The sequence below is a fragment of the Erinaceus europaeus genome, chromosome 15 (assembly GCF_950295315.1).
Source record: "Erinaceus europaeus chromosome 15, mEriEur2.1, whole genome shotgun sequence".
Taxonomy (NCBI): domain Eukaryota; kingdom Metazoa; phylum Chordata; class Mammalia; order Eulipotyphla; family Erinaceidae; genus Erinaceus; species Erinaceus europaeus.
This window is the reverse complement of record NC_080176.1, coordinates 15,929,152-15,952,259: the sequence shown is the minus strand read 5'-3', so window position 1 is coordinate 15,952,259 and position 23,108 is coordinate 15,929,152. Positions and strand designations below refer to the sequence as shown.

At 40.8% G+C, this 23,108-nt stretch overlaps 1 protein-coding gene across 4 annotated transcripts in view; it reads right to left on the bottom strand.

Annotated features, from left to right (window-relative positions):
• Positions 1-23,108, bottom strand: part of PARN (poly(A)-specific ribonuclease) — a 183,589-nt gene that overhangs the window by 85,058 nt on the left and 75,423 nt on the right. The window contains exon 22 of one of the 4 annotated variants that reach the window (XM_060172944.1): positions 14,659-14,907. The exons of the other annotated variants lie outside the window; for them this stretch is intronic. Within the exon in view, the coding sequence (XP_060028927.1) occupies positions 14,873-14,907 (35 nt within the window). The 3' untranslated portion in view covers positions 14,659-14,872. Of the gene's footprint in view, positions 1-14,658; positions 14,908-23,108 lie in introns of those variants that run through there. 4 annotated transcript variants of the gene reach the window in all.

Genomic DNA, 23,108 nt, shown 5'->3' with positions numbered 1-23,108 from the left:
GAAGCATGCACATGGAAGAGGACTAGGAACTCACCAACTTGGTCTGTCCCTGCCTAAGAGTTGTGGGTAGGAAGAAAGTCTGTAAGAGAAATCACACTGCAAGTTGACTCCACAAGTGGGGTTAAGAAAGAAAAAGCATATTAAGTAGTGAAGATGAATTAACCAAATTCGTCATTTATAAGAGGTTGTGTGATTGAAGTAAAGCACATTAGCATTTGCAGACTCTTCATAACTAAAACAACTCAGAAAGGCCGAATGTAAGAGGATGGAAAACATATTGGGGGCATATACTAACCAAAAAACTTGGTATAATTACGTTATATCAGACAAAACTGAGTTCAGAGCAAGACAAAACAATCAGTAATTAAATCAATCGCATTAAACTATCCAAAGAAAAGGCTAACAGAATTATAAGGGGGAAAATTCAGCAATTTTAAAACCACGTCAGGTTTTTTTTTTTTAATCCTAATAAACTTTGAGTGAGCAAACAAAAATTACTTGTAAACAAAAAATTGCCATATATTTATATTTAACAAGCTTGATCTGGACATATGGAAACAAATACTTCACAATTAGACAATGTGCTTTGTTTTCAAATATACTTGAAGCATTTATAAAAACAGACTAGGTCATAAAACAAGACTCAACAAATACCATTGACTATCTTAACCACATCCTCTAATATGATGCCATAAAATGGAAACTAGTGAGGATCAAAGATCAAATTAGAATAATCTCTAATTTCTGTCACATTTCTTTCTCTTTTTTTAAAGATTTATTTTTATCAAGAAGAAAGTTAAAAAGGGAGAGGGACTCTACATCCGTCTAGATCTAAGCTCACATTCTGTGGTCATGAGTAGGAACATTCCATGCTGCACCAGTATAGACCCATCTTCCTCAGGTGTAGAATAGAGTATGTTGTCCATCCTCCCTTCGGAGGATGAAACATTCTCTACCATTGTTGATCCAAGTTGAGGGCAAGGTCCTATGAGGGCCCACAAAGGGGTCTATTTTGTTGTTCCCGATAGGAATGACCAATAACAATGGAGAGAGGGATTTATTCGAGTTCCAGGCCCAACAAGTCTGTCTGGGAATCTCAGGACTCCCTGATTAGCTGGTGGAATGGCCTGATAGTGACTAAAGAGTCATAGTTAAAAGTACGCCAGTCTCTTGTCCTTATTCAGCTTTTTCAGTCCTTGCTTTGCTAAGGTTAGCTTTGGAGTGAGTAAGAGAACTGTAATAGGAAATAGGTGAGGAGGGTATCTAAGTCTACCTAAGTGGACACTATTTCATTATGAACTTGATACTGACTCACTACAGACTATTATGTATTTTTGCTTTCAGGTATATATTTTTCTCTAATTTATGGATAAATGTGAACATAAGCTGTATCTTACGGGACCTGGCCTATATCTAGGTGTCGTATGCTTTACATTGGTTTGTTCTAGCCCTCCCCCGCCAAGAGAATTGGATCAGTCCAGTTAATTTCGCGGCCCGCTTGGCCCCGCCCCAAGGAACCCCGAGAGAGGGTTCCTGAGTCTGAGAGTTGCTGAGTTTCAGAGTTCCAGGGTTCCTGAGTTCGAGAGTGGCAGAGTAAGAGAGTGCTTGTGCCGCCGCAAAGAGACAGCAGAGTTCTGTTTGGTGATTAGTTTGTCTTAGTTTATGAATGGTTGTTCCTGAATAAAGAAATACAGCTTCCCTGCCCAGCCGTTGTCTCCGCGTCTCTGTTACCCGCCCGTGAAGCTAGCCCAGCCAGCTGGAGCCTAAGAATTTTAACAACATCTAGGTTTTGGGATTTTGTTAGGAAGTGAACCTCCTGGAATAGAATTAGAGAATACCATGAAAGGAAAGGTCTTACCCAAGTGATGAGGGTGACAGGTTAGCATTCCATGCCTGACGTTTCTGTACACAGTCTGAGGTGAAGCATGTTGAGATGGTACTCGTTGCATTGATAAGGTTGGCTCCTATACACATAGGCTCCTAAGCTAATTATGGGCCCCAGATCACATCAAATTGAGGGGGTTTACAGTCAACAATATTTATACCCCTTTCCCATACTAGGGAGCTACTCTCTTCCCTGATCCAGCTTTCTGGTCCTTCTGCCAGCCATGACATCATCTCCCCAGACAATAATTAGGATCCACCTGCATATCAGATTTCAGGCTCAGGCCAAAAAAAAAAAAAAAAAAGTATAGCTACAGGCCCTTTGAAATATAACTAAAATATGCCTACTAGCTATCTACAAAAAGAAGGACCCCCCCATCCCCAACACTTCATCTGCACTATTCCAGCCTTTAGGCCCATGATTATTCAACAATTTGTTTGGCTTTGTATGTTAACTCTCTTTTCAGCTACCAGGTTCCAGATGCTAACAGGATGTGACCAGACTTCCTTGAAAGACAAACAACCAATGTGCCTTGGAGCTCCGCCTCCCCAGAGCCCTTCCCCACTAGGGAAAGAGAGAGACAGGCTGGGAGTATGGATCCACCTGTCAACGCCCATGTTCAGCGGGGAAGCAATTACAGAAGCCAGACCTTCAACCTTCTGCATCCCACAATGACCCTGGGTCCATACTCCCAGAAGGTTAAAGAATAGGAAAGCTATCATGGGAGGGGGTGGGATATGGAGTTCTGGTGGTGGGAATTGTGCAAAGCTGTACCCCTCTTATCCTATGGTTTTGTCAGTGTTTCCTCTTTATAAATAAAAAATTTAAAAAAGAAAAGAAAAGAAAAAAAGGGAGAGGGAGAGAGGAAGGGGAGGATAGAGGAAAGAGGGAGGGAGGACACACATGCTCAAGCACAGCAATCATCAATTCAGCTCTGGTACAGCTGATGGGATTGAACACAGCTCTGGGATTGAACCTGGGACATCGGGGGCCCCATTTCTCCAAGCACAGACAAACTATTCAGTTTAAGCTTCCCACAAACTTAAAATTAATTCTGCATATATGTATAGAGTGAACTCAGGGGGGCCAAGTGGTGGCACAACTGATTTAACACATTACAGTGTACAAAGACCCAGGTTCAAGCCCGATCCCACCTGCAAGAGGAAAGCTTCATGAGTGGTAAAGCAGGGCTGCAGATTGCTCTCTGTCTCTAGCCCTCTCTATCTTCCCCATCCCCTCTCAATTTCTCTCCATCTCTATCCAATAATAAATAAATTAAAATTAAAAGAGAGTGAACTGATACAGGAAGGGCTATCTGTATACATACATGTATCTGTATAGAACATGGAATGATGATGAAATTTACTATCAAAAAAAGCAGCTGGATGCATGAGAAGGCTAGGAAAATAAAGGGCACAGTCATTCAGGGGAGTAGGGAAGTCCAAAACAAAGTAACTGATTCCAACCTTTGAGCTTGATGTAAAATCCTTTTCCTTAGTCTAGGACATTTAAAATACCTCCTCTGCTGTTGTTTTCCCAAGGCAAACACCTAGTTATGAGCTGTTTTGCTTTTCCTTATCAGTAAGCTCTCAAAGAAGAGCTCGGGCCTGAAGGCAAACCAGTACATTAACATGCCCTTGGCCCATCACAGGCAGTTTAGATAATCAAGATTCATTACCATGTACACTTTCCTGTCCAAACATGAATTATGAAAAAAGATCTTTAGTCCTGGAGGCATCTGTTTACTGCTGCTGCTAAACTGCTGCATTAAGAATATTCAATTTATCAAGATAAGAAGACAAAGATCAAGCTCTAACATAATCACTTTTCAAAATGCTTTCAAGCATTTAAAAGAGGGAAGGGTTAGAAGGGGAAAAGTCTTCACTCAAATTAGAAATCTAACAAAAATTTAGGCTTTAAATTTACTTAAACTAACTTGCTGAAAACATGTTGTCTCCACTTATGTATCATTTCCCAAATATTATTCAGTTAAAATGTCTCTGAAACATTAGAATTGAGTATCAACTGCTTGTAAAAAAAAAAAAACTCAAAATAGAGACATGGATGTATATCATTCAGAGCCTGTCCCATGATTATGCTGTGTAACTTTCCTTATTCAGTCCTTCAAATGAAACTCTTATTTCATCTGTACATAAAAATGTATTCCACCTTAAATATATCCCAAAATAGAATATGAAATGGAGAAAAGAGAAGGTCTAATTTCATGAGGAAAAAAATAATTTTAAAAAATGACATATTTGAAAAACAGTTCTAGCTAAGTATTCCAGAATACTATTACTACTGGTAAAATAAATAACAGTAAAGATGAATGTCTTGGACTGGGAAAACACACAGAGGCTGCACACTGGACTTGTACATCTCAGGCCCTAGAAGTACCCAAAGTCAATCTCCCAGTACACCATATGCCAGAGATGAGGTAGGTGGGTGGGTAAATATATAGATAAATCTTTAAGAAACATGAAAGTCTTAAATGAAGAATTGCCTTGTTTGTTTGCCTGAAGTTAGCCAGAATCGTGCAAATAATCTCACTACTGAATTTCAATTTGAAGACCTCTGATCTCTGAGAATAAAGTCCAGATTACATTCCTATGCCACTCTTACTTAAAAGTGACTCTCTACAGACAAGGAAGTAAAGCACCAAATGATAAAGACTGTTTTCTGCCAAGAAACTAAACACAGAATCCCCTCCAACCTGAAAGATAAGGCCGAGTCTAGAAATCACAGGCAGCCTGTTCTGATATTGTTTGAGAATCATCAGTTTCAGCATATAACAAGGCTACAGTCCCTTCAAAGGGACAAGCCTCTAAGCCTGCAAGGTCAGGCACACCCTTGTCTGACTGAGAAAGGGCGCAAATGCCCTGTCTGAATAGAAGTCAGTGTGGTTATGTCTAAGGACCAAGCGTCCTGGGCATGAGAAGAGGCAGCAGTAGGCCCATTGTGCCACCTGGCAGGCCCAGGCCTGTCCATCTAGGCAAGTCCGCCATAGTGTCCACATTCTCTCTTCATTACTACCCACCTGCAAAGAGGCCCTGCATACCAAATGATAGGTCAGAGCTGCTCAGTAAGCCAAGGATTCGATTAGCTCAACAGATCTAAAACCAACACTTCCCTTAAGTGTAGACTCCATTTAGAAGAAGGCAGAGGAGGTAGAGGAGGAAAAGGAGAAAGAGGTGGAGAAGGGAAGAAGCAGTATATGTCAAATGTGAAAAGAAAGCCTACAAAATGTGGAATATGGACCCCAGATCACATCAATAGGGTTTATAGTTAACAATATTTATATACTTTCCCCATATTTATGAGCTAATCTCTTCCCTGATCCAGCATTCTAGTGCTTTTTCCAACTATGACACCATCTACCTGCATATTAGCTGTCAGGCTCAGGCAAAAACTAGTAGTCATGGGCCCCTTGGAATATACCTAAAATAGGCCCACAAGCTTTTTCCAAAACAGAGACCCCAAAACCTCACCTGAAATATTCTTGCCTTAAGGTTCATAAGTAGTCAACAATTTGTTCTGCTTTATATCTTAACTATTTTTTAAATATTTTATTTATTTATTCCCCTTTTGTTGCCCTTGTTTCATTGTTGTAGTTATTATTGTTGTTGTTGATGTTGTTGTCATTGGATAGGACAGAGAGAAATGGAGAGAGGAGGGGAAGACAGAGAGAGGGAGAGAAAGACAGACACCTGCAGAACTGCTTCACTGCCTGTGAAGCGATTCCCCTGCAGGTGGGGAGCCAGGGGCTTGAACTGCGATCCTTACACCAGTCCTTGTGCTTTGCGCCATGTACGCTTAACCCACTGTGCTACCGCCTGACTCCCCATATCTTAACTATTTTTCAGCCACGAGGTTCCAGATGATAACATGATGCCAACCTGACTTCCCTAGGCAGATGGCCCTACCATGTGTCCTGGAGTCCCACCTACCCAGAGCCCTGCCCCAGTAGGGAAAGAGAAAGGCTGGGAGTATGGATTGACCTGCCAATGCCCATGTTCAGCAGAGAAGCAATTACAGAAGCCAGACCTTCCACCTTTTGCACCCCATAATGATCCTGGGTCCATATTCCCAGAGGGAAAAAGAATGGGAAAGCTATCAAGGGAGAGGATTGGATAGAGTTCTGGGAGTGGGAACTGTGTGTATACCTCCTATCCTATAGTCTTGTCAATATTTCCATTTTATAAATAAAAAGGAAAGAAGGGAGGAAGGAAGGAAGGGAGGAAGAAAGGAAGGAAGGAAGGAAGGAAGGAAGGATGGATGGAATCCTACATCATGAGAGTGTCCTCACTTCTATTTCAACCAAATTTGCTCTGGGTTACTTTTTCTAAGCACCTGACAAAAGAATGAAGTGGATCTTCTACTGCTTTTTCACTTTTTTTTTTTTTTAAAACCAGAGCACTACTCAGCTCTGGCTTATAGTGAAAAATTGGTGCAGGGGTTTGAATCAGGGACTTTGGAGCCTCAGGCAAGACAGTATCTTTGCATAACCATTAAGCTACCTACCCCTAACCATTCCCTCTCCTTTCTAAAGGGGTCACAATGTAAGTTAAAATGTGGCTGAAATGAAGAGGTGGGCAGTAGGCCCTAATTTTCTCCAGGCTCAACACAAGAGAAAAGGTAAAATGAAAATCCACAGAGTGGCTTTATCTGTAGGAGTTCAGGTATCAAGAGGGAGAAGAAATGAAGACAGTTATCACCTTCAGTTAAAGTCAAATTTAATAGATTTAGCAGTTATAGGCACAGAACAGATGTCCAATACACACCAAAATTTAGCTAGCCCCCATCCTTTAGCTATATAGCCATAATAAAAAGACCAAAGGCACAATAACCAAAGGGTAAGGCTTCTCCTCATCTCACTGGATAAAGACCCTCTGTCTCCATACACCTAGCTGCCTAGCACCTGTGGTCACTGTTCCAGTTAGTGTGGATTCACTTGGTGGGACTGGCAAGAGATTTTGTCTACTAAGAGTTCCCTGGGAAAAGCCAAACAACTTTCTTAAAGTCCTGTCATAGGTACCTTTCCTTGGAAAGAAAAAGTCAGTAGCATCAAAACTGCTATCCCTAAGAGTCTGTCTTCCATGAAGGAAAATAAAGCCTAGAAAGCCTCCACTGCACCACTGCTTATAGGGAAAAGTCAGGGTTAGGTTCCTACAAGCCTTTGTTACACTTTCGTTAATCGATTCCTATGCTTCTGACTAAAGATGCCATGTCTAATATATGTTGCTGAGTTACTAATTTGTTAATATTTAAATATTTAATTTATTTATTTAATGAGAGAGACACACAGAGAAAGAAACAGAGAGAGACCGAAGCTGTGGTTGATGGTGGTGTTAAGAAATGAACCTGGAACCTCAGAGCCTCATGATGAAAGCCTTCAGGGATGAAAGTCTTTTGCAAAGCCATTATCCTGTCTCCCTAGCTCACTGAGTCACTACTTTTTTTGCTTTATTTTTTTGTTTTTGTTTGTTTGGTTGGTTGGTTTTGTTTTTCTTTTTTTTTTTTTTGCCTCAGGCACAGTGCCTGCACTATGAATTCACTGCTCTTGGAAGTTTTTTTTTTTCCTTTTGTTGTCCTTGTTGTTTATTATTGTTGTTGTCATTGCTATCGTTGTTGGATAGGACAAGAGAGAAATCGAGAGAGGAGGGGAAAACAGAGAGGGGAAGAGAAAGACACCTGCAGATCTGCTTCACCACCTGTGAAGCGACCCCCTGCAGGAGGGAAACCAGGGGCTCAAACCGAGAACCATAAGCAGGTCCACTGTGCTTTGTGCCATGTGTGCTTAACCTGCTATGCTACCGCCTGGCCCCAGAGTCACTAGTTTTAAACTCATGAATAACAGCACTAAACTTATGCCCCATGAAACTTATGCATGTACTTTCTCCAAAAGGCACGTCACTGCTGGCACTTTGGGAATACCAAATAGCACTTTGACACTCTGGGTGGAGCTCATTTTCCATCAGCAAAATCACCAACATAAAGCACTAAAAATGTGGCTCTGTGCAGAGTGTGCAAAGGGAACTTGATTATAGTAGGAGAGTTTTAACAGGAAGACAGGGTATCACCTTGTTCATCCTCTACTGGAGAGCGTGTGTCAGGGAACTCAAATTCATGTCCCTCTGTGCAGGCTGCTGAAGAGCCACAAGCACCCCATGAGCACTGACACTGAGGTTACAAAAAATGTTAATGAGTAGGTGAGTTCACAAACACAGAATCTGTACATAATGAGGACTGGCAGTACTCTTCAGGCTGTGCCCAAACTCGTCTGAGAATAAATCTGCAGAGCTACCTTCCAACAATCTCAAAAACTTCCTCTGTGTCTGGAGAAGCCTCAGACTATCTACCCCAAAGCTAACCTGGATAACAGAAAGCTGCTCCAGCACCTAGGGAAGTGGGATCCCGAGCACATTCTGAGGAAGATCCGTAAGTGAGTCCAGGAGAGATCAGCTAGAATGGTGACAGAGCTTTAGGAAACCATGGGGAAGAAAAGAACTGACTACTGAAAATGACTTTGCAACAATCTGGTCTTCTGTTCAATAAACATAGAGGGGAGAAGAGTTTAACAGGAGGTCACTGACAGCAACACACTAGGCCATACCTAAGAATGTGCTACCATTCTGCAAGCTGAGTATACAAACACCCAGAGCTATATACTCAACGTCTCCAAGAAAAAGGCATACTTTTTAAAAAAATATTTATTTATTTATTCCCTTTTGTTGCCCTTGTTGTTTTATTGTTGTGGTCATTATTATTGTTGTTGTTGGATAGGACAGAGAGAAATGGAGAGAGGAGGGGAAGACAGAGAGGGGCAGAGAGAGATGGACACCTGCAGACCTGCTTCACCACTTGTGAAGCGACTCCCCTGCAGGTGGGGAGCCAGAGGCTCAAACCGGGGTCCTTATGCCAGTCCTTGCACTTTGTGCCACCTGTGCTTAACCCACTGAACTACTGCCAGACTCCCAGGCATACTTTTTTTAAATAATAAAATTAATTTGGTGGGGTTGGGGAGATAGCTCGATTTACTAAAGCATCAACTTGTATGCTGCAGGCCCTAGAGCCCTATGCCAACGCCGAGCAGTGTTCTGGTCCCTATCTCTTTATTTTCTCTCTCACTCATAATAGACAAGTAAAGCCTTGAAAAAAATTCTGCATGATAATATTGTATTAATTTCTAGATTTCATAGTATGGGTTGAAAAAGGGAAGAAGTGAAGGTTCTGAGCAGCTGCAGAACCTTCACTACCTCAACTGAGTCCCCAAACCTGAGGGTTCAGACAGGTTAGTCAAATACCCAAGATTACTCAACAAAATCTGCCCCATGTCTATTATACCATCTGGATTTCTTCGTCTAAGTGATTAAAATAAATTGACAGATTGCTTAAGTCTTTTGACTAGTTGAGTAATCAATTAATCACTGAATTGTTCATATTATTCCTTAGAAACTTAATCCATGAGTTTTCCTCTATATCCTCAAATCTTTTCCAAAAAGAGAAGAGAAAAAATATTTCCTCTCTTCTAAAACTCTACTCATAAATCTTTAAAGCAAATGATGGAAGACTGCTCACAGGTCAAACAACAACTAACAGATGTCTTCATCCTGACTCCTACAAGTCTGTCTCTTGACCAACGTCAAGTGCAGAAGTGGTCCTGAGTAAACACCTCTCCAAGGCTGCCTAAGACTGCAATATTGAGCCCACAAATGTTCCCTATTGCCTATTTTCTGCCACTCTGCACTACAGAAACCACATGCCAATCTGTCCATGTCACTTAGCATGAACAAGCATTTAGATAACTTGGAAAGGTGGATTGGTCGCTAGCCCAACAGCACCATCTTCTGGTTGGTGGGGTGGAATTAAAATGTCACCTCTAGAGTTAAAAGCACTTGACAGTTTGATAACCCAGAAGGGTGGCAAAATAGAAAATCCTGCTTCTGCAAAAGCTAAACAATGTCAGAAGTATACACTCGAGCAATCCAACTATGGAAGTGGTAAAAGTATTCTTGGATGATCACTCAGATGTTCACTCCACTTTAGGAAACACTACAGCCAGGCCTAGCCTCTCTGCTCTCCCATACTGCAGAGTTGATCATGCCACAGGAAAAAAAAAAATTCCTTATCATGTCATCAGTCACATGACTGATAAGGAAAGGCTCTCTGATGCTCCTATACAGAGCTGAAATTTGATGTAGGCAATGGCCTGGGAGATAGGGCAGTGGATAAAGTGTTTGAATCTCAGTCATCATGTCCCAAGTTCAATCCCCAGTGCTACATATTCCAGACTGATGCTTGGGTTTCCCCCCCACCCCCCACCCCTTCCTCCCCAGCTGCTCTCTCACTAACAAATCTTAAAAAAAAAAGAATGAGGCAGCAATCAAGGCCCTTAGAAGTTTGCAGTTCATAGTCCTATCTCCAGCTAGTACTGCTAGGGAGCATTAGATGCCCCAGTGATGTCTAACAAGTGAAGGGACAGATGGTGGAGCTAGTCATGATTCAGCATTGCCTCTACTCTCCCCCAAAGTACAAGACTTCTTCGTAGATTGGGCTATAGATAGATCTTGGGTCTGAGGTTCTACTGTCTGCCCTTCCTTACAAAAATACACATCAGGGACTGGGCAGGTGGTACACCTGATTGAGCACACACATTACCATGTGCAAGGACCCAGGTTCAAGCCCCCAGCTCCCACCTGCAAGGGGGAAGCCTCACAAATGGTGAAGCAGGTCTGCAGGTGTCTGTCTCTCTCCCTCTCAAACCCCTTTCCCCTCTCGATTTCTCTCTGTTCTGTCCTAATAAAACAGGAAAGGAAAAAAAAAAAGAAGGGAAAATGGCTGCCAGAAGTGATGGACTTGCAGTGCAGGCACTGAGGTGCAGAGATAGTGGCAAATATATGTGTATATATGTATATGTATATATATACACACACACATATTTAAGTTACATACCAGTTAGCATTAAAAATATTGTGAAAATATTGATCTGAACAGAGTCAAACCACTGTAATGAAACACCAACCAAAATATTACTAGTATTCATGTCTAGATGTGAGACCACAGTTGAATCTTCCTTCTGTTTTCAAATATCTTTCACACTTTGATTTGTCTCTTAAGCTGGGGAAGTGAGAGCATTACAAAGGCCAAATTTTGCAAAGTGACATTAAAATTAAATTTGAAAGGTTTTCTGAATATTCTAAGACTGTATCACAAAACTAACATTCTTAGATCCAGAGAACATTATTGGCCCCTAAAACACAAATTTCAAACTCAATGCTTTAGACAAGAAGTGATTTAGCAGAACATGAAGATTCATTCTCTAGAGCATAAACACTACATTTCTCTTGATTAGATTCTAAGTGCCACAGGATTCATTTTCTCGTTCTTGCTTTAAACTGGTAATTATATTAAGAGCTCAAGAAGCCTTATCTGGCAGTCAGGAAGCTTTTTGCCCATATACTCATACCAGCTAATACCTTAAAGAATACTAAGTACTGAGAGTCCAAGTAATTGTCATGCCCTTATATAAATCTGCCTGTTACAGATTTCATATCAGAGAAGTACAGGACTGCTAATGCTAAATCACAGGCGCACATGGGGAACAGGAACAAAAAATTGTTTTAAAAATATTATTTAAAAAATTTAGTGCTTTCTCGTGGATTAAGTGATGAGGGAGGGCCAACTGTTCTGACAAGTTTTCAAACCCAGAAGATAACTACACAGAAAAAAACATACAGATATTCACTCTTCTTACAAGTAATGATTTCTCTTTTTCTAAATTGAAGTACTTGTCAACAAGTCATTGTTATAAAAATCTTGCCTATATGTATAAAAAGAAAAATTGTTTTCAGGACCAGTGTTTATAGTATAAAAATCATGTATCATACATTCAATGAAATATCACTGTGCAATTAAAAAATATGATATTGTATTTTTGGGAACAAAAAGGGGAACTAGATGAAATTATGCATAGTAAAGTAAATACGGTAAAGAAAAAAAAACTACCAGGTAGTCTCATTTATTTGTAGGCTACAAATAACTGAAATATACAAACTTGCCCCCAAAAGGCAAAGCCAAACTGTGTCCAAGACTTTGTGAGGACTATAGGAATCATTTGGAGTGTAAGGAACACAGTACTTAGATGGTGGATGTGGTGTGGAACTATATTCCTAGAATTTTATAGTCCTGTGAGCCATTATTAAATCACTAATAAAAAATAATTATAAATATTATTTTCAAAAGTTATATTATAGTTGAATCAACTACCTACTGCTTGCTATGTTTATAATTTAAGATAATAAACGTAAATCAATGCTGCATGGAGTTTAAGATTAGGGAAATTAACATGCACGGGGAAAATTCAATTTTTGGTTTTTTTCTTGCATATTTTATATTATATGCTTTGGTAAGTATAAATACAAAGAAGTAGAGGAGCCAACTATGAAAAGCATCAGAAAGAGAAACAAAGATGACAACTAATCTGTGTTTTGCCCATTAGTGTAAATATTAATTGAAACGAACTGAACCTAGGTCACTTTGAATCTGCTAAAGGAAGGAAATAGCAGGTTTCTATATGCATCAACATGAGATTTTCTTAAAAGTGTTATTAAACAAAGAGAAAGACAAACTTAGCAGGAAGCTTGGCATTAAAAGCAAATACAACAAGAGCAACAAATAAAAAGCAAGGTAAGGGCATTCCACCACTAGAATGGAGGAATAAGCTTCTAACAAATCAATTTTTCAGCTGACACTACTATCAACTCTGGGAAAAAGTGCAAATACCAAGTATCTGGGGACTCCGGAACACAACTAGAAATATGCAAACTTTGGAGGAAACAAACTGGCTCAGAACAAGTGGGGAAAAGGGACAAACTATTGTATGTAGGTAAAGGCATCCAAAAGTCTGAATACCCTTTTCTAGTAGGAGAAACTAGGGTCAGTAGAGTGAAGAAAGAATCCTAATGAAAGGCATCCACTCAATCGGGGACGGGGGTGCATGACTTGGTCGAGGTGGTTAGCTGACCCTGGACTAAACATATGACAGAGAATGAGATCTGAGCCAATACCCACAAGCATGAAAGGGTCTGTAGTTTCAGTTTACTTATTTTAATTGCCTGCTAGAACTAACATGGAAATGCCAACACACTCCTGAGAAATATAAGCGAATCTGGAATCTCCATAAGAGAATATCCACAATGCTCAGGAAAATTTCCAAATAACTCAACACTAAAGATCTTGCCAGGAAAAACATACTCAGTCTCAAAGGGAAGGTACCAACACCTATGTGACACATGCTGAAATTATTAGACAATTAAACAAGCTACTCTAAGACAGGAAATTTTTTTAATATTTATTTTCCTTTTTTTTGTCCTTGTTTTTTTATAGTTGTTGTAGTTATTATTGTTGCTGCCAATGATGTTGTCATTCTTAGATAGGACAGAGAAATGGAGAGAGGAGGGGAAGACAGAGGGGGAGAGAAAGACAGACACCTGCAGACCTGCTGCACCACTTGTGAAGTGACTCCCCTACAGGTAGGGAGCTGGATGAACCAGGATCCTTACACCGGTCCTTGTGGTTAAGCCACGTGCGCTTAAATGCTACACTACCGCCCAACTCCCGAAAGACAGGAAATCTTAACAAAGAAATGGAAAAGATGAAAGGAAACTGAATATAAACACAGAATTAAAAATACAACAGTGTCGACAAGAAAGCTCACGTGCATAGTGTACCTATTTTGCCATGTGTGTAAACAGTATCTAAAAAAAGAAAGGAAAGAAAGGGAGGGAGGGAGGAAGAGAGAGAAAAAAGGGAAAAATTCATTCAATAGGATTAATAGCTACTTAAAAAAAATTGACCGAGTCAGTGAGTTTGTTTAAGAGAAATATTCAATCTGAAGGGACACAGAGTAGTAAAAAAAAAAAAAAAAAAAAGTACCAGAAACCAATGAAATAACATCAAAACTTAGTCCAAGAAAGAGAATATAGAACAGAAGAAATGTGAATAATAACTAAAGTTTTCCAAAATATGATTTTAAAAAAGGCACCAGGGCTTCACTCTGGCTATGTAATGCCAAGATCAAACTTGGGACCTCATGCCGGTAAGCCCATCACTTGAGTCACTCCGCCTCGCAAGCTGCGTAATTTATAGGTTTCACGAAGCTCAGTCAACCCCAGCAATATAGTTAAAAACTCTGTACCTCATATTTAAGGGTTGAAAAAACTATGGTAAAGAGAAAATCATGAAAGCACTCAGAGGAAAACAAGGTATAGTGTAACATGACTACAAACTTTCCATCAGAAACCATGGTGCCACAAGACAGCAACTTTAAAATGGTTAAAGAAAACCCAGTATCCAACTAAAACATCTTGCAAGACTAAAGACATTTCAGATAAAGGAAAACTCGAGAATGAATACCAACAACTGTAAGAAAAACTACAGGAAGTTCTTCAGACTAAAGTGAAATGATGTACCAAGATACTTTCAGCTTCAGGAATGAATAAAAATAAGTGTAACTGTAAATAGCAGGGTAAATAAAAAGAATCTATGGTCTTAATTCCTTAAAATACATGACTATCAAAACCAAAATTAAAGCATGACTTTTTTTTATTTATTGGGGGATTTATAGTTTACAGTCAACAGTAAAATACAGTAGTTGGTACATGAGGAACATTTCTCAGTTTTCCATAATACTCTAACCCCGCCACCCCACCTAGGTCCTCCTCCACCATCATGTTCAGGACCTTATCACTCCCTCCCCATCCCTCATGCTCCAGTCCTTTACTTTGGTGCAATACAACAAAAATCACAACTCTATATGGGATTTACAATGACTGCAGTGAATACAGGTGGAATGCATATGACCACTACTGCATGAAAGACAACAGAAAGGGAAGCAAATGGAGCTACATAAATGTAATTCACATGTCACATAAGTGGAGTGCTATGGCACTGTGGGAAGCTTCGGTGCTGTGGTGTCTCTCCCTCTCTCTAGCTAAAAAAGTTGGCCCGGAGCAGTGAAACCCCTGTGGTGACAAAAACAAATAAACAATAAATAAATGTAAGGACTGAAATATGGAAACAAAACAGAATTATTTCAGAAATTACTTATAAGGAATCTAGGAAAATTCTAAGAACTTGTAAATTAAACAATACAGTTCTACATAATCTAGGGTAAAAGGAGAAACTGGGGAAAATGTTCATATTGATCAAGAAAATACTGCATGTAATTTGTGTGATATACCTACAGCCATGCTTACAGAATAACTTATAGCTTTAAATGCCATATTAAAATTTTTTTTTCAAAGGTCAAAGTTAATGATTAAGAGAGAATCTTAGTTACTAGGCTGTCAGAAAAGTCATGATGCATTTTTTGCATAGAAAAACATGTTTTCCAACAACCCAATGTACACACTGATCTAGCTGGGTATAATATGGTCTTACGCACCCACAAAGGACTTGAAAAGTTCCAGGTGAAAGTGAAAATTGGGGTACCCTGTGCACTACTTGGAATATTAAATGCTGGCAAAAGTTTACTAGCTGGAAGTGTTTAAACACAGCAACTGGCCAATCATTCGCTGGCTAGCAAACTTAAGTGACTGAGTGGTAACTTCCAGGAACTAAGGTTTAAATATTCCTTAAGAATTTTTAAAAATTCATAAGGTTCTACTTTCAGGAGCTAAAAAAAAGAGAGAGAGAGAGGGAGAGAAAGAGAGCACAGTAAAGTCAAAGAAAGTAAAGGAGAGGAGAAAGGGGTGGGGAGGAAGTGGAGGGAGGAGAGAAAATAGGAAGAAAGAAAATAGGCGGAACAATAGGAAGAACAAGAGGAAAAAAAGAAAAATGAGAAGAAAAAATAGAAATTAACAAAACAGACAATAATATGGAAAGACAAATTAAGCCAAAGCTGGGTTCTTTGAAAAGATCACTTAAACTAGAAACACTTAGCCAAAGGATAAATAAGAAGCAAAGATACCCAGTATTACAAATGAAGACTAGATATAACTATAGACTCTGCAAACATTAAAAAGATTATCAAAAACCACAATGTATAGTTATAAATACTGCTGAATAATCACCTCAAAGAGTCATATTCTTAAGTCTAATGTTTATCACTCAGCAAAATCAAAAGCTGTGCTTTTAAAAGTATGATTCAATATAAGCATAGCTAGACTTTGGACTGAAGTGACACCAAGTATTACCCCAGTCCAACAAATCATTCTGAACAAGTCCCTACAGCAGTATATCAGGGATTATATCACTACCTGAATCTGGGATGGATATGCAAAAATAATTGTTAAATATTTCTACCTCTCTAAAGTGCTTTTATCAATTTTTACTTGTTAAAATATACTGTAGTATCTACAGTGTTCCAAACTCTAGCTCTCAAACAAAAATATTTTTCTCAAGATATTTCTAAAAATAAAATCACAAGCAGACAATGTCATAAAATGTATTTAAGGAAAAGTAAAACAGTATCTAAATGGTGAGATTAAGACTAGAAAATTCTACTAGATTTGAAATACTATTGAGCTCTTTCCCCTATTATAGAAAAACTATACTAGAAACAGGAAAAGTTTTACTGAGTTTCTCAGACACTACCATTTTTCTTTTAAGAGAGAGAGAGGGAGGGGAGGGGAGGGGAGGAAGAGAGGGATGGGAAAGGGAGGGGGAGGGGAGAGAGGGAGGGGGAAAGGGAAGGGGAAAGGGAAGGGAGGGCAGAGGGGAAGGGAGGGCAGAGGGGAGGGGAGGAGAGGGGAGAGGAGGGATAAGGGAGCGATAAGGAGGGGAGGGCAGAGAGGAGGGGAAGAGTAGGGTGGGGAGGACAGAGGGGAGGGGAGGGGAGGGCAGAGGGGAGGGGAGGAGGGGGAGAAGAGGGATACAGGGATACGGGAGCAGTAAGGAGGGGAGGGTGGAGGGGAGGGCAGAGGGGAAGGGAGAGGGGGAGGAGGAGGGGAGGGAGAGGGGGAGGGAGAGGGGAGGGAGGAGGAGGGAGAGGGGGAGGAGAGGGGGAAAGGGGAGAGAGGGGGAGGGGAGGGAGGGGGGAGAGGGGGAGGGGAGGGAGAGGGGGAAAGGGGGAGAGGGGGAGGGGAGGGAGAGGGGGGAAAGGGGGAGAGGGGGAGGGGAGGGAGAGGGGGAGAGGGGGAAAGGGGGAGGGAGAGGGGGAAAGGGGAAAGAGGGAGGGACAGGGGGAGAAAGGGGAGGGGGAGGGGGAGGGGGAGGGGGAGGGGGAGGGGGAGAGGGAGAGGGAGAGGGAGAGGGAGAGGGAGAGGGAGAGGGAGAGGGAGAGGGAGAGGGAGAGGGAGAGGCAACTCTGGCACACAGGATACCAGGAATCAAACTCAAGACCTCATGCTTTAGATTCTAACTATCCCCTACACCACCTCCTGGGTCCTCAAGGTGATTTCTTACTCAACTACTTGGAGAAAAAAATCCCAATTGATGAGGCTAGGGTATCTTGTCCATGGCATCAAATCCTGTACTGGCCACTGTAGCTTGTAGGATATCAACTATCTCAACACTGACAGTTACCAGGGATCCTTTACCTTCATGGCAACAGCAACAGCAGCAAGTAAAAAGCAACAGGAGTCAAACCAAATGGCCATAGTAGGAGTTTTATTAGTATCATAAAAGTTACTAGCGGGAGTTGGGCAGTAGCACAGCGGGTTAAGCGCACAGGGCGCCAAGCACAAGGACTGGCTTAAGGATCCCGGTTCAAGCCCCTGGCTCCCCACCTGCAGGGGAGTGGATTCACAGGCAGTGAAGCAGGTCTGCAGGTGTCTATCTTTCTCTCCTCCCTCTGTCTTCCCCTCTTCTCTCCATTTCTCTCTGTCCTAACAATGACTACATCAACAACAGTAACTACAACAATAAAACAAGGGCAACAAAAGGGAATAAATACATAAATATTTTTTAAAAGAGTTACTAGCAAAAGAGATCTTTCATATACAAGATGCTGAATCTGCCTTGAAAAAAATCTTGATTGGCAGTTGGGTGGTAGCGCAGTGGGTTAAGCGCAGGTGGCACAAAGCACAAGGACCTGCGTAAGGATCCTGGTTCAAGCCCCCAGCTACCCACCTGCAGGGAGTCACTTCACAAGCGGTGAAGCAGGTCTGCAGGTGTCTATCTTTCTCTCCACCTCTCAGTCTTCCCCTCCTCTCTCCATTTCTCTCTGTCCTAGCCAACAATGATGACATCAATAACAATAATAACAACAATAAAACAAGGGCAACAAAAGAGAATAAATTAATTAATTTTAAAACATCTTGATGATACTTAGTTTTATTAAAAGGAAAAAACAGGTGTCAATTAAAAAGCAACTCCTTAAACATGAATCGAAAATAGTTTGTAACAGAGCCAAAGAAGCCATTACAAACTGCTATATAAATAGGCATTTAATGATTGATCTAACAGACCCTCTGTTTCCGCTCAAATGAGTAAGTAATTTGTTTAAGGTAATAGGATTTGCAGCGTATTAGCTGTCCTGGGTCTCATCATTAAAATTACCACTATGAAGACATATTTTAGAGTGTCCTTTAATGAAACATTTGTATAAATCATGGTCAGAGGCATTAGAGGTATCCAAAATGTACAAAAGGCATTTATAAATATATAATGTTTGAATATCATGTACTCCGCTCAATAAAAATAAAAACATATATTTAGTAAGGTCAGGGACTACTCTAATCACTGAAAAACACATAGTAAACTAGAGCAGGGCCCCTACTCGAAAAGTGGGTATGGCCTACAAACAAGGGTTACTGCTGGGGCTGGCACCAGGAATCCACTGCTCCTGGCAGCAATCCTTTCCATTGTTGTTGTTGCTGTTATGGTTGCTATTATTGCTGCTATCGTTGTTGCTGCTGCTGCTGTTGTTGGACAGGACAGAGAAATCAAGAGAGGAAAGGAAGACAGAGGGGGAGAGAGAGACAGACACCTGCAGACCTGCTTCACTGCGTGTGAAGCGACCCCCTTGTAGGTGGGGAGCCGGAGGCTTAAAGCAGGATTCCCGCACCGGCCCTTGTGCTTCGCACAAATTCTTACTGTAACCAGAGATACCAAGCCTGAGAAATCAGCCTTGCAACTCTTCAAATCTGGTGATATCTTTCCTAACACATGGGACCACCTACATCCACATCATCTAACTAAATAACAGATACCAGATATACACTAGGGTTTAGGATACTGGGTACAGGTGTACATGTATCAAAATTAGCAAGGGGCAATTATATAACTCAAAATTAAAGTGCTCACTAATAGCTGAAATGCCTAAATTCTCTAATTGATTTGACTTAGACCAAATTAGCTGGGCAATCTAGCAGGAAGACCCAAGGAAGACAGATCCCAAAAACCTAATTCTGGTTGGGTTCAACAAGTGACACTCAATGCTTAACCTGGAGAAAAGTCTATAGTCACGAGATAAAGGACTACAAAAGTTGGATAAGGGCAAGAGAGACCTACTAACTTTTTCCAAAATGGAGACCTCAAATCTCACCTGCTATATTCACGCCTTCAGGTTCTTGATTATTAACCAATTTGTTCTTCTTACGCTTTTTCAGACAGCAAGTTACAGATGCTACCATGCTGCCAACCTGACTTCCCGGGGCAGAGAACCTCACCAATGTACCCTGGAACCCCATCTCTCTGGAGCCCTGCCCCACTAAGAAAAGATAGAAACAGGCTAGGAGTACAGATCGATCTGCCAACGCCCATGTCCAGCAGAGAAGCAATTATAGTCTACTTTCTGCACCCCATAATGAACCTGGGTCCATACTCCCAGAGGGATAAAGAATAGGAAAGCTTCCAGTGGATGGGGATGGTATATGGAACCCTGGTGGTGAGAAATGTGTGGAATTTTGCCCTTCTTATCCTGTGGTTCTGTTAATATTTTCTATTTATTATTTTATAAATAAATTTAATTAAAAAATAGTAATGACCACCTCATCATCTGAGGCCCTACCTTGGACTACCCAGAGATATAATGGGCCTAGATCTCTAATAGATCCCTCTCTCCCCACCACCACTGGTCACTTACATCAGGAATGTGATCATAAGCCCTCTTGTGGGCCCTCCCATGACCTTGCCCTCATCATAAAGCAGTGATGGTAGGGACTGCCCTACTCTCTGAAGGGAGGCAGGGTCATCCTACTCTGTCACTCAAGGAAGACTAGACCTGAAATGAGTGCAGCCTGCAATGTTCCCAGATGTGACCATGAACTGTGAGCTCAGACCCATAGGGACTCAGAGGTTACACAGGCTCTGGTGCTAAATATGTATCTGCCCTGGGTCAGGTGGATGGAAGTAAATAGTAAATTTTATCCACAGAATTTTTTTTCAAGAATGGAAGCTACTCACTGCCCTAATCCAGCTTTCTAGCCCTTTTCTCTACTCTTAACACCATTTTCTCAGACAATATTTTTATCCAACTTCAGATTAGCTATCAAACTCAAGCAAAACTACCATAATTGTGTGCCCCCAGGAACATGCCTAAGATCGACTTTCTAGCTTTCTTCTACCCTAAGATCCCTAATCTCAACTGGTCTATTCCTACTTTTTGGTTCCTGTTCATTAACTATTTTGTCTCACTTTATGTCCTGCCACCTTCCAGACACCAAGTTGCAGATGTTACCATGATTCCATCCTGACTTCTCTGGGCAGATGACCTCACCAATATGTCCTGGAACCTTGCCTCTCCAGAGCTCTGGCCTACTGGGGAAGGACTGAAACAGGCTGGGGGAATGGATCGAACTGCCAAAACCCATGTCCAGCAGAGAAGCAATTACAGAAGCCAGAACTCCTACCTTCTGCGCATGCGCGCACGCGCACACACACACACACACACACACACACACACACACACACACACACACACCCCAAAGAAAGCATTGATCTAGACTCCCAGCAGGTGAGAAGTGATAGGAGGAAGAAGGTAAGAGGACTTTAAGCTCCAGCTCCATCAATTCCCAGAGAGAGGAGGAGAAGCGAGACATATGGAGGTAATAATGTTGTCATGAGTGGCTTAGAGGGGAAGAGAGGAATGGATCAGAAAGAAAAATGGGGCAATTGTGTATAAATGTAGACAGATAGTTGTAGAGATGATGGTTGGCCCATGTCTACAACCTTAGGGGAACTGTGGTGGCTTTCAGCGGGATAACTGAAGATTCAGAACCCTTGGTGGGAATGGAGTAGGTTTATACCCCTGTTGACATGTAATTTTGTAAATCAATATTAAATCACTGAAATATGACTAGGCTCCAGAAAGAAAGAATAGCTGAGTAAAAGCTAACACCTAACCAAGAAGACTGCAGTCACAGGCACAGAGCATGTACATGGCCAGGTATTTATGTGAAGAGCTGTCTTTTCTGTAAGAACACCATACACATAAAAAGAAATTGTGCTTCTGTTTTCTAAATACTAATTTTTCTTCAGATTTTAAAATACTTTGCCTACACATCTCATGTGGAAAATTAGATTTTACTAGTATAAATTAAAAGATGATAGTTGGGCCAGAGGAAAAAACTGACCAGGTAGGACATGTGTCTTGCCATACATATGGCTCAGTTCTAGCCCTGGCACCACATGGGAGTGTCATGGCACCAAAAGAAGCTCTAGTACTGTGGTGTCTCTGCCTCATCCCCTTGCTCTACTTGAATGAATGAAAAAGCAGCCCCGGAGCAGTTAAGTTACACATGTTCAAGGCTCCAAAGCCATCAAAAAGGAACCACCACCAAAAAAATGAGCTACTACTCTTTCAATCAAAAAGGGGGAAAATTGGCAATTACCTCTTGCTCTAATCCATGCTCTAGCCATTCACACGCATCTAATAACTTGTGCCCCATGTGTGCAGGCTCTAGAGAAGGACTCAACAAGCAAACAAGGATTCAATATCACCCTCAGGGATCAACATATATGGGTAAACAATCCAACTGGAGTCCTTCAGTGGCTACATAATCATGAAATATAGCTCCCTGTTCTCAAGAGATGACTGAGCTTAAAAACTACTCTATGAAAAACATTTTAGTGACAAGGGAGTAAGCACCATTAGACATCAAATATAATATAAGAGGAACATTATCAAAAACTTTGATACCCCTTACACAGAAATAAGGAATTCCTTTGGCGTACTGCACCAAATTAAAAGACTTGGGGGTGGGGAAAGAAAACAGGTCCAAGAAGGATGACAGAGGTCCTAGAGGGGGTTGTATTGTTATATGGAAAACTTAGAAATGGTATGCATGTACAAACTTTTGTATTTACTGTTGAATGTAAAACATTAATTCCCCCAAAGAAATTAAAATTTAAAAAAAAGAAAGAAGGAATTCCTCTTATATTTTCAAGTAAATACTGCTAAATAATGTTTGACAGGTTTCAAAACACTTTGACATACTCTCATTTTTACTGTTTACTGCAAGGAAGGGTAATCAGCCACTTATCAAGCACTGTCCATGGAGTGCTAGGCTCTTTTCTGGGAACTTATTACCTATGATCTCATTTCACAAAGTCACTATCCCTCTCTTTTAACTCTAAACAAAAAGCCTATAGCTTAGAGTCTACACAACTTATCTATTGACACATGGCTGACAAGTGGAGGAGCGAAATCCTGTGTCAGTCTGACTTCAAAGCCTGCGTCACCTTCCATCCCACCACCCACCTTCATTGTCACCTGAATGTAACCAGCAAAAACACTGAAGTGTGACAATGAGTAGAGTTGGGGGATTCTAGCACAGTGTCCTAAAGTCTCACTAAGGTATTCTTATCAAGATTCATGTCCCCCACTTGAAGCTATCTTTAGTTCCTAATAACTCAGCCATTTTGGATTCTATCTAAACTGTCTTCATAAGGGTAAGGGTTGCAGAAATAGATCTAGGCAAATAATTAAGAAGCCTTATTGCATTCAATATTATTCCTGACTTCATGTGCTCCAAAAGCCCATTTCATACTGAAATCTATTATTAAGTAACCATAATAAAAGTAGAAAGTCACGCCAAGTTTATTATACTCCTAATCTCATGTAATGTTTGTGATAAACTGAAGAAGTGCACATTATCACCCTACTTTACAGAGATAAACAGAAGCTTATTAAGGTTAAATAACTTGCCCATGGCCATCCAACTATAAGGAGTGATTCAGTAGGATTCCTGAGCTTAAACTTTTTTTTTATCTTTTTATTTTTTTAATTTTTACTTATAAGATGGAAATATTGGCAAGACTACAGAATAAGTGGGGTACA